At 33.4% G+C, this 13,130-nt stretch overlaps 1 protein-coding gene across 1 annotated transcript in view; it reads left to right on the forward strand.

The window, feature by feature from the left end:
- LOC107611819 (non-specific lipid-transfer protein 8) overlaps positions 1–439 on the forward strand; it is a 1,109-nt gene extending 670 nt beyond the window's left edge. The window contains exon 2 of the mRNA XM_016313709.2: positions 225–439. Within this exon, the coding sequence (XP_016169195.1) occupies positions 225–234 (10 nt within the window). The 3' untranslated portion in view covers positions 235–439. The remainder of the gene's footprint in view (positions 1–224) is intronic.

Consider the following 13,130-nt stretch of genomic DNA (forward strand, 5'->3'; position numbering starts at 1 on the left):
ATAGGTGTGAGGCTCGTGCCAGTTAATCTCATACCATTTAATGATAGAGAATATGAAGTCAATGTACAAGGAAGAATGAAAACTCCATTTTGTTCTTTTCATATTTTATAAATCACTTCTTTTTTTTTTCTTAGTCAATCTTCAACTTAGATTCTTAGACTATGCTTCTTTAACTTTTGGATTTTAATGTTTTCTCCCTTATGTTGTTGCTGCATCTTTTGCAGGGTTGGTTGAAAGTTGAAAATTGGAATTGGAGGGTGATGCAGGGAATGCTGAACATTATTCTGCTACTTATATATAATTAAAATGGCGTATTTTGAAATAAACTGGAATCTACCTATGTGGATTTCTTTATTATTATGTTGGTATTCTCATTATGTTTCATGTTAATGTCGTAATTTCCATTTTCTTGCTCCAATTATTAATATTATTATTGTTAGTCAATGTTATGATATTAACCACTAAACTTTGTTAATAAGATGTTAAGTTCTTTTATTTAATAATTAGGATAACGAAAAATTTTGGGCCAGCAATTTTTAATAATTTTGGCTAGTATTAATCGGCACAAACATTAAATTATCTTCAATAAATAAATTTGTTTGATTTATGTGTACAAACTTTAATAAATATTGGTGCAAATTATGTTAATTTATACATTTAAATTTTAGTAAATATAGATACAAATTATGTATTTTATGTGCAGTTATGCTACACATACAAGTCTTTTTATCTTACAAGTCTTACAAGTTGAGCCAAATCCAACAGAAGCTACGCTCACCCACAAAAGCGTGTTAACACGCGCATCACGTTTCCAAAGCACTCCTTCACCATTATGAACGATTCTTCTTCTTCTTCCTCAATGAAAACCACAATTGTCATTTCTTCTTCGCGTTTCTCCTCCTCCTCCTCTTCTTCCTTTTTCTTCTCCTTCTTCTTTGTGTTTCTCCTCCTTCTTCTTTTGATTTTGCAACATTATGTATTTTTTTCTTCTTTGTTTGATTTTTTCTCCCAAAAAGAATTATGAGAATATGAAATAAGAAGATGAAGAAGAAGAAATAACAGAAGATGAGGAGGAAGAAGAGGAAGAGTTCTGAATTATGCAGAACTTATCAGAATAACAATACACCTAAATATCTTCATTTTACACCCAAATTTGCTGTAAATACAGAAATGAGTTATACTACGTGTATACTAAAATCAACCACCAAAGTCAGCTACCATTATAAAATACATACTAGAATACAAATATACATTGAAAATAAATTAAACCACACATGTATTTATACACAAATACATTGGTGGATAATTTTAGTGACTGATTTTAGTGTACAAATAGCATTTTTGTATAGAAAATTGTTTCCTCTAAAGCTGCATTTTTTTCTTCTTCTTCTTTTCCTTATTTCTTTCTTTTTTTTAGTTAAATAAATGTAAGTTATCCTCTTTCAAGTAATTTTGCAACATTATGTGTTTCTTCTTCTTCTTTGTTTAATTTTTTTGTTTTTATTCTTGTTAAGAGAGTAAAACAAAAAGAAACTTGAGAAGTAAGGTAAAACAAAAAGGAAAAGATGAAGAAGAAAAAGAAGAAGAAGATGGTGATGACAATGGAAAAAAAAAGAACCAGCAGAAGATGAGGAGGAGGAAGAAGAAGAGTTCTGAATTATGCAGAACTTATTAGAATAAAAATACACCCAAAATTTCTTAGAATACACCCAAATATTTTTGTGTTACACCCAAATATCGTCGTTTTACACCCAAATTTACTGCAAATATAGAAATAAGTTATGCTACATGTACTAAAATCAGCCACCAAAGTCAGCCACCAGTATAAAATACATATTGAAATACAAATATACATTGAAAATAAGTTAAACCACATATGTATTTATACACAAATACATTAGTGGCTAATTTTATTGTACAAATAGCATTGTTGTATAGAAGAATGTTTCCTCTATGTTGCATTTTTTTTCTTCTTATTCTTTTCCTTATTTCTTTCTTTCTTTTAGTTAAATGAATGTAAGTTCATCCTTTTTCAAGTAATTTTGGAGCATTATGTGTTTCTTCTTCTTCTTTATTTGATTTTTTTTTTATTCTTGTTAAGAGAGTAAAACAAGAAAAAACTTGAGAAGGTAAAATAAAAAAGAAAAGATGAATAAGAAAAAAAGAAGAAGATGGTGATGATGATGAAAAAAAAAAGGAAGCAGCAGAAGATGAGGAGGAGGAAGAGAAAGAGTTCTAAATTATGCAGAACTTATCAGAATAAAAATACACCCAAAATTCCTTAAGATACACCCAAATATCTTCGTATTACACCCAAATATCTTCGTTTTACACCCAAATTTGCTGTAAATACAGAAATGAGTTATGCTACATGTACACTAAAACTAGCTACCAAATTCAGCCACCAATACAAAATACATACTGGAATACAAATATACATTGAAAATAAATTAAACCACACATATATTTATACACAAATACATTGGTGGCTGATTTTAGTGTACAAATAGTATTTTTGTACAGAAAAATATTTCCTCTGTTACTACATTTTTTCTTCTGAATTGAACCACACCTCAGCCACTTGATTGGATTCAAAATAATAAAAGGAGGAGAAGACTTGTAAAGACTTGTATGAGAAAAAACGCTTGTATGTGGAGAACAAACTGCTCATCAATACCATAAAGGGGCTGCAAAATACACCATATTAAAATAAGCATAAACTATAGAATGCAAATAGAACTATAAAACCATCATAAAAAATAACAAAAATCAGATTCATAAATCATCATTAAACAGAAACTAAAATAATTCAACTAAAAAAATAAGACAATTCACCCTCAGTGAGATGAAAAGTCATAAACTGTAAATTACACCCAAACTTTCCTAAAATACACCCAAATATTCCTTATTTACACCAGAACGTCTGTTATAAAATGCAAAAAATTCATCAGAACTAGTACATTAGATTCAATTCAAACAAGGAACAATGAACAACAAATTTCACAGGCAAAGTCCACGCATTATTCGGCTACACAATCATAAACTACTAACTGGATTATTCAAATGCAGATTCAATTATTAACTGGAATTAAACCACACCTCAGGAACTTCATTGGATTCAAATTCAAAATCCACTTCGCTCTGGTTCAGCTGACAATCTGAAGTTGAATCATCCATTATCTTCAAAACGATTTCAGAGCTTGATTTTAGAAACAATAAAAAATGAGAAAATCGAAGAAAGAGAACAGAGAGAGAAACTTACGTAAACGGTAAAGGAGAATACAGAGAAAACGCACGAAAGAGATCGAAGAGAGAAGACAAGAAAACACAGAAGAAATTCGAAAAAGGAAACGAAATCCTTTCGAAAAAGAAAGTTATATATTCACGCGTTGATTGATTGAAAAATATGTTAAGGAGGCGCGTAAAACATACATGCTATAAAAAGCGCATTTTAGGGATTAGGAATATTGAGGACTTGTAAGACTTGTATAGTGAAAAGGCTTGTATGTGAAAATTAATTGTTTTATGTGTGCAAACTCTTATAGATTTAGATATAAATTATTATTGGTCAAATACTAGCTCAAAATAATAATATTTACTAGATATATAACACTACTATTATGATAATACTAGGAAAATAATAATTTAAAATTATTTTATTTAATTTAATATTCATAATTTCATGTATATAATATTTATAGTTGCACACTTATTCTGTTTAATATTATTCAATTATTTCGATATAATTAAAAAATATAAAATATAAAAAATAATAATTAAAAAAATATAAGATAAGATAGCTTTTGTTTTAAACTGATTTTTTTGTGTCCCAAATCTTTTTGTAATAATTAATAGTAACGGATCCGAAACTTATCAATGAGAATAGTTATGATGCATATAAATAAGATTGATGCATGCTCCTATATATATATAGGTATAGGTATATAAATTTGTGTTTTATTATAAGTTTTTGCATATTGTATATGAAATTTCCACTTAAAGTAAACAAATAATGTGTTTTGTTGCTTTTATATTTTTAATACATTTTAAATATTTTTATATTAATTTTTATTCGAAAAAAAATATAAATAAGTTAACAAATAAACGGATAACAATTAAAATTTCTATCTATCTAATAAATTTTAAATATTTATTAATTTCTTGCATTTTAAGCACTGCGGATACTTTATATAGATAGTAAATATTCATTGTTTGTAACTTATGAAAAACAAACATTCTATTGAATTGTCGTATTTAAACGTTAAATACATCTTGAATATGACAATTGTCTAGTATTCTCATTTAACATGTGACTCTAAATATATCTTAATTAAAAAAAAATACTTGTCTAACATGTTTAGAGACACACCAATACAATTACATGTTAATGTTTACAACCTTATTCTTAATTGATATGTTTAAAATGTATCTATTATTAACTATCTAAAATGTTTTATATAATAAAAAAACAATAAAGTACTAACACTTATTTGAGCTGTCGTATTTATATATGGGAGACTTTTTAAACATGATATTCTTTTGACATTTATCTCATCTGACATGTATATTTTGTATGTCAAATTATATTTTAATACAAAATAAAAAATACCTTTTTAAAAATATTTAGACACATTTAAGTATTATTATGTGTTGACGTATCTAACANNNATAACTAAAAAAACAATTAAAGCATTTTAAAATTTTAGTTTGTCACTACTACAAAGACACTCAGGTCAAATTTACTGTCGAAATTCCTTTTTAAAAAGTCGACAATACACGGAACAATTTGAATTTGTGATATTTTAATCTATTTTCATCTATTTTTTTTCTAAAGTTAGGATAAGTTTGTCCAACCCCAGCCAACTTCTATAATTTTATAGAATTCACTTCACCCAAATTCTTTCTAAAATCGTGAGAACATAAAAGTACACAAAAGTATATGAGAGTACATAAAAGTACATAAACAATAAATATGGCTTTTTTCAATGACAACCATTATCATCATCTCCAGAAATAAACAAGTACCAAGTAATAAGCTATATTTAACAAGGATTTTTTCTATTATAAATTAAAAAAAATTATTATTTTTCAAAAAAAAAAATACGACTTATTTTTGTGTACTCTTGTATACTCACTCCTATGTGCTCTGAATTGTTATTTTTCTAACTTTTCTTCTCATACAATCTAATATTTATGAAGATACGCAGTGAAGTTCGTCCGGGTGTGGCGAACGTGACCTAAAACACAAAAAAATGTATCTAAAAAATTAAAGTTTAAATAACGTGTTTTTGAAAATAATTTTTTTATAATATATTTCAGAAAAAATTCCGTAAAGTTGGCGCTAACTGAATTTAAATTGGCAAAAAATTTATCGTCTGATTTTTTTTAATAGTAAACAAGAATCAAATTTGACAAAAAATAAAAAAATAAATGACTTCCATGGAGCTAAGGCTAACTAAACCCAAAACTCTTTAAACTAGTGGGATACACTAGTTAGTGTTCAAAACGGATGCATTCCTAAAATTTATTGTGAAGAAGTTAGCTTCTAAACTAGGATTAAAATTGATGAAAATTGATTGTTACTCAAACGGTTGTACGTTATACCACAATAAGGATGAACATCTCACTACTTGCAAATTTTGCAAGACCCCGAGGTATGAAACGAAAAAAACGAGGGTTAAAAAGTGTAAAATGAAGTGAATTCTACTTAAGAGAATGCATTACTTGCCCTTGTCCCTATACATAAGGCTGCGTTTATTTTGTGTATCCTTTAATATATAGACACAGAGACATAGACACTGAAGACATAGATACCACAAGACACAAATTTTTTAAACTTGTTTGATATACAAATACAAAACAGAAGACACAAATCACAATCATGTTAAATTTTAATATTACCCTTATTGCAAACTGTTATCAGTACCACCATTACACAACTTCTATCTCAACCAAACTACCATCATTCAGCCACCATCTCAACAAAAAATAACTACTAACAACAATCTAAAACCAAATAACAAATTTAATCTAACAAATATCAATAAAAAAATTCAATCTAACAAAATTAATACAAAATTATTTTAACAAAAATTAAACAAATAAAAAATTAAATTATACAAAAACAAAAAAATAGTGCCAGAAGGAAGAACGGATCTGGAACATGATAACAAAATACGGGATCTAGAAACACAGTGCGCGGAAGAACGGTCTGAAAAGACGGTGACAGACGAAAAAACGGTGCGTAGATCTGTATTGTTGACGAGAAGTGAAGCAAAGGCAACAACTGCAAAAAGTGATGGCGGAGAAGAGACAAAAAAAGTGAGAGAGGAGAAAAGGGAGGAAGGGATGGGGTGGTAGCGGTGGTTTGGGTGGAAGAAAGGGAGGAGAGGCGGTGGTCTGGGTGGAAGAAAGGTGGTGGAAGGAAAGAAAGAAGAGAGGCGGCAGTGATTTGGGTGGAAGGAGAAAGAGAGGCGGCGGCAGACTAGTGGTACGACGGGAGGAGAGGCGGCGGCAGACTAGTGATACGATAGCAGGAGAGGCGGCGTACGCATGGACGACGCGTACGCGTGACTTTGCCGCGTGCTGGACGTATCAGAAATTGCTGGGGGCGATTTCTGGGCTGTTTCTGACCCAGATTTTGGCCTAGAAAACACATATTAGAGGCTATAAAGTGGGGAAATCCATCCATTCATTGATACAACTTTCATAATTCATAATTTTAGGTTTTAGATGTAGTTTTCTAGAGAGAGAGGCTCTCTCCTCTCTCTTAGGTTTTAGGATTTAGGATTTCTCTTAGCTTTAGGATTGTTTCTTCTCAATTCCAGGTTCAATGTTCTTTTAATTTAGTTTCTCTTCTACTTTTATTTATTCTAGTGCTTTCACTTGTTAATTACTTATGTTCCCAAATTGGCTCATGGATTCCTATGTTTAATTTGATTTTCTATTTAATACAATTCGAGGTACTTCAGATTTATGGTTGCTCTCTTCTATTTATGATATAAATAATTTAGATTTTTCCCCCTGTGCTTTGGTTGAGTAATTGGTGACACTTGAGTTATCAAACTCAGCTGTTGATTGAAAATTGGAATTTGGTGATTGATTTGGATCCCTCTAAAGCTAGTCTTTCCACAGGAGTTGACTAGGACTTGAGGAATCAAATTGATTAGTCCATTTGACTTTCTTTTATTTAGTAAGGGTTAACTAAGTGGGAGCAATAAAAAATTCTCATCACACCTGATAAAGATAACTAGGATGGGATTTCCAGTTCTTATACCTTGCAATGGTTTTCATGATAATTAATTTACTTTATTGCCAGTTTAATTTCCTGTTCTCTATTTCAAAAACCAAAAAATATACATTTTTCCATAACCAATAATAAATCACACTTCCCTTCAATTTCTTGAGGGACGACCTGAGGTTTAAGTACTTCGGTTATAAATTTTATTGGGTTTTGTTACTTGTGACAACCAAAGTTTTTGTACGAAAGGATTCTTTGTTGGTTTAGAAACTATACTTACAACGTGATTATTCTAATAAAAATTCTTTACCGGCAAAAGTCCTCTCGTCAAAATGGCGTCGTTGCCAGGGAATTACAAACGTGTGCCTTATTATTGGTTATTGTAAATATTTGCTTTTTCGTTTCTTTGTTAGTGTTTCTAGTTTTAGGAGTTTCTTTTCATTAATTTTTATTAATTTTTATTTTCTTTAGCTACTATGAATTCTCACCCCTCTGGTTTCAAGTTTGGTTCCAATGTTGTTGTAAGGAATAGAAACTATAATGAAATTAGGCATCAAGGTCGGAACAATCAAAGATGGAAGGAGTCACGAGGATCTGATCAACCCTTTCGGCAACAACACTTTCCAAAGTACCAGGGACAACGATCATTCTACGATGCATACCCAGACAATAGTTATGGTGGACCCCCTCGTGACAAACCACCTCCACCTAATTACTATGGCCAAGAACCATTCCGAGGTGCATACTAAGATGACAGATATGGTGGACCCCCTTGTAGTTACCAACAAACCCCATCATATGCCTATAAACCACCTCCTCAACATAGCTTCGAACCACCATACTCACAAGCCACCCACAACCATTCACCTTCATATGACCCTAAACCTTATCCACCCCAATTCCAATCCAATTACCCCCAAGAACCACCACTTCCATATGCACCATGTCCATATCCATTGACCCAAGAATCATAGGCTCGCCTCAAGGAAACAGTAGATCAATTTCATGTAACCCTTCATCAACTGGAACAAGCGATAAATCAATTAGCTTCCCAACGTTCGGATACTCAAGGAACCCCTATGGCTTCATGTGGAGAATCTAATGAAGAACGTAGCATAAAGGAGACACTAGAAACTCCGGGGGACAGTGAGCAGCATGACTTTGTATTGGAACAATTGGAGGAAGCCGTAATCATTAAAGAGGAAGAAGTGGTTGAAGACTTAGGAGATGTGGAACGTCCATGGGAAAGCCCAGTCATAGAACCCCCTTCTAAGGAGTTTGAATTTGATGTTGAGGAAGGTGTACAACCTCCAAGGCATATCATGGTTGAAGACTTTGAAGGGGATGATCAAGAGATGGATTCAATCATTGATGAATTCTTATCTACATTTGAATCCTCTCCCATTGGACTTGACATGGAGATTAAAGAAGAAGAAGCACAACCTCCCATGCCCTTGGTGAACAATGAAGAAGAGATCGAATTGGAAGAAAGCTACCAAGAGGAAGAGGTTGATATTGAAGAAGCTTGCAAAGAGGTGGAAGTTGTCAAAGAAGAGCCCAAGGGAATGGAGCTGGAGATCACCTTGCCAAGGTTGTTGGAGACCTCTCCCCCAAAGCCATCACCATCCATCCCTTCATTCAAGTGGGTAAATCTCTCATCTCTAAGCTTAATTAGTCCACTTGAATATGCTTTGCTTGAGATGGATGGGCAACTTAGAGCTCTTTGTGGCTATAAGAGTAAGAGGGAGATGGTTAGTGGTTGGCAACACAATCCTAGATTCATTGTGGTAGGAAGCTCATGGCTGAATTATCATGGTTGGAAGAATACTAAATTGTATGGTCTAGGAAGTTTTTTGGATGCCTCTGTGAGAATTCGGATTGCTTACCACCCGGTTGGAACAAAGATGATCAACAAGAAGATGGGTGCAAAAGCAGGGTTTGGGACCCCGGAATTCATTCTAGCAATAAACACTCTTGGAGCCTTGTCACTTGCTTTAACTTGCTTGAAGGCTTTATGCAACTAATGTGGGATCCCGGAGGCTACTGGAATCACAAACACTGGTGGGGATTCCTGGATGAGTTCAAGCATAAGCCACCATGACAAAGAGCTCACCGGATGTCCAACTTAAGGACTTTAACTAAAAGTGCTAGGTGGGAGACAACCCACCATGGTATAATCGTTCCTTTTTATTCTTAGTCTTATTTTATTTTATTTTTATTAGTGTTCATTCATAATGTCTGTATCAGCATCTGAATTTTGCATTCTGCATACCACATAAAAAAAGAAGAAGAGAGAGCACTCGACGCGCAAGCGTCGCTGACGCATATGCGTCGTATGTGAGTGCGAAGAGAAAAAGGATTGAACAGAGAGTTGAGCGGGAGCGTGGCTGGAGGCGTGCCTTATGCACAAAGATGCCCACGCGTATGCATCCCTGACGCGTACGCGTCACTTGCAAAATCAGCCTCCACGCGTGCGCGTCACCCACGCGTACGCGTCCCCTGCAAAAAGTTCAACCCACGCGTAAGCGTCAACGACGCGTACGCGTGGGCATGAAAAATCGGCGTAAAAGCGTGTTAAACAGAGAGTTGTGCTAGTCTGGGGCTGGTACTGTGCTAGAGGCACAAAAATCATTCCACGCGAAGGCGTCCCCACGCGTACACGTCATTTCGCTTTCAGACCACCCACGCGTACGTGTGGGCGACGCTTACGCGTCGACCGGCCAACTCAGTTTTCACGCATACGTGTGATGCACGCGTACGCGTCGCGCCCCGTTTCTAAATTCTTACTTCTTTCTTCTCTCATTTCTCCTTATTTCTTCCTCCTTTCTTACTTTCTTCTTCTTCTTCTTCATCTTTTTAATTTCTCATCCTTATTCTCTGTCATTCTATTTTACTTAATCTATTTGCATACTTTTTTTCATTGCATTTTAATTTTGTGCATGTTTTTATTTTTCCATTGGTGTTAAATTTTCTTATTCAACTGTTACATCTTTTCTCGCATTAATCTGGTGCTTCATGACTTGTTCTGTTCTGATTGGGTGATTTTATTTCAGTCAATGCTAATCTTTTATGATACTTGTATTCCTTTTGCATTGACATGAGTTTATATTGTCTTTCATTACTCACACTCCTCTCCTTTGTTGAAAATTTTGCACCACTGGTATGCCATGTGCTTCTATTATTTTCTCACTTGCATGTTGTAGCTACCATGTAATTGAGACTCTTATTATTTGGCATTACCCACTCATATTTTATTTGTTTTTTATCATCGTTTTTGGGTTCCTGTTTTTCTTTTTTCTCTTCTTTCAGGCTGGCCACCGAAGAAGGAAAAAGGGAGAAACTTCTGTATGGGGCAACAGACAAGTCCATTTGCATAATTTACTAAAGAAAGAGCATCAGTTGTAGCCACCCGTCCACTTGCATATCTTAGCATGCACTGAGAATGGTGCAATCTTTAAGTGTGGGGAGGTTGATACCGACTTCCGTGGGTTAGTTATTTTCCTCTCAACACCAATGTTTTATTTTCTTTGTTAGTTCATTGTTGCATTTGCATGATTGATTGCATATTTGTTTGATTTTGTGCACATTTTACCACCACTTGGTTAAAGTAATATTTTCTTTTTCAAGAAACTTTTTATAACATTTCACTAATTTGATTTAAAATTTTTGATAAACTTGTTTGAAGAAATATTATACTGGAACATGGTTTAGAGCTCGAATATACAAAACCAGTGAGATTTTGAGCCTATTTGAATTGGTTGCATTCTATCAACCAATAATTTATTTTTAGTGTGTATTTTTCTCTCTAAAATTGTGATCTTTGTCTTGCTTAATTTTATATTTCCATGGTTTGATGTATGCATGCACTTATATGATTGAGGCCTTTGTTTCACTAAACTTACATACCCATATGGCCTTACCTTTCATTATCCTTTGCAAACCAATGTTGAGCCTATTATACCCCTTTGTTCTTTACTTTAGCTCATCACTAACTCTAAGCAGAAAATAATAATGTCCTTAATTTGAATCCTTGGTTAGCTTAGACTAGTGAGAGTGCTCATGAATTAAGTGTGGAAAAAAGTGGGTTTGGAAACATTTGGTTTAAGAATTGGGTATTATATATCTTTATGAAAATGTGAAAGAAATGTTTAGGACATGTTCATGCATTCAATAATTTAATCATATGCATTGAGAAAAACAACAGAAAAAAAGAAAAAAAATATATATATATAAACAAAAAAAATAGAGAAAAAGAAAAAAAAAGAGAGAAAAAGAAAAGAAAAAGAGCAAATAATAAAAGGGGACAAAATGCCCCAAAGTAAATGGTGAAAGCAATGCATATGAGTTGTACTCAAATTTGGATGCATGAATATGTGGAAAACATGGTTAATGGATAGTTAGGTTTTGTATTTTGATTACATGGATTGTTCTAAGTTAGGTGGAAAGTTTAAGTTAATTAAGGATTCAGATTTTAGTCCACTTGACCAAATACAATCCTACCTTGACCCTAACCCCATTACAACCCTTAAAAGACCTCTTGTTATGTGTATTTGTGCATCAAATTTGTGTTGATTGGTAGAAGAAAAGCAAGCCTTAGAAAGCAAGGTTAGTAGAGAATTAAGAGATCGAACCTTAAACACCTGAGCGATTAGAGTGCATACACTTCCAGTGAGGGTTCGATGCTCGATTCCTTGTTCCCGGCTTTCATGAGCTATTTTCTTCTGCAAGTTTACTTGTACTTTATTTTGTGATTTGAATTAGTGAAATCCAGTTCATATTTATTCTTGAAGGATTTGTTTACTTTTAACCAAGTAGAAAAAAAAGCATTCTGCATTTAGTTGCATTCATAGGTTGCATTTCATACATTCTACCATTCCTCTTCACTCTTTTAGTTCTCTTGAGCTTAGCATGAGGACATGCTAATGTTTAAGTGTGGGGAGATTTGATGCACCACTATTTCATGGTACATCGTGTGCTTAATTGAGTGGATTTTATTCACTAAACTCACACTTATTCGTATAATTTGCATGGTTTTACATTTTCCTTCCTAATTATGTGCTATGTGTGAAAACATGCTTCTTTGGCCTTAGAATTGCTTATTATTAATCCTCTCTTATTACCATTCGATCCGTGATATGTGTGTTAAGTTTTTTCAGAGATTACAGGGCAGGAATGGATTGGAGGATGGAAAGGAAGCATGCAAAAGTGGAAGGAATACAAGAAACTGAAGGAATTGCTAAAGTTGTTCAGCCTGACCTCTTTGCACTCAAACGATCATAACTTCAGCTACAGAAGTCCAAATGATGCGATTTCAGTTGCGTTGGAAAGATAACATCCGGAGCTTCGCAACGATATATAATTTGTCATAGCTGCCTCAAATTTAGGCGACACGCACGCATGGATGATGCGCATGCGTGACCTGGCAAAAACTCAATCCACGCGTACGCATGGACGACGCGTATGCGTGACTTTGCCGCGTGCTGGATGTATCAGAAATCACTGAGAACGATTTCTGGGCTGTTTCTGACCCAAATTTTGGCCCAGAAAACACAGATTAGAGGCTATAAAGTGGAGGAATCCATCCATTCATTGATACAACTTTCATAATTCATAATTTTAGGTTTTAGATGTAGTTTTCTAGAGAGAGAGGCTCTCTCCTCTCTCTTAGGTTTTAGGATTTAGGATTTCTCTTAGCTTTAGGATTGTTTCTTCTCAATTCCAGGTTCAATATTCTTTTAATTTAGTTTCTCTTCTACTTTTATTTATTCTAGTGCTCTCACTTGTTAATTACTTATGTTCCCAAATTGGCTTATGGATTCCTATGTTTAATTTGATTTTCTATTTAATACAATTCGAGGTACTTCAGATTTATGGTTGCTCTCTTCTATTT

The sequence above is a fragment of the Arachis ipaensis genome, chromosome B08 (genome assembly GCF_000816755.2).
Source record: "Arachis ipaensis cultivar K30076 chromosome B08, Araip1.1, whole genome shotgun sequence".
Lineage (NCBI taxonomy): Eukaryota > Viridiplantae > Streptophyta > Magnoliopsida > Fabales > Fabaceae > Arachis > Arachis ipaensis.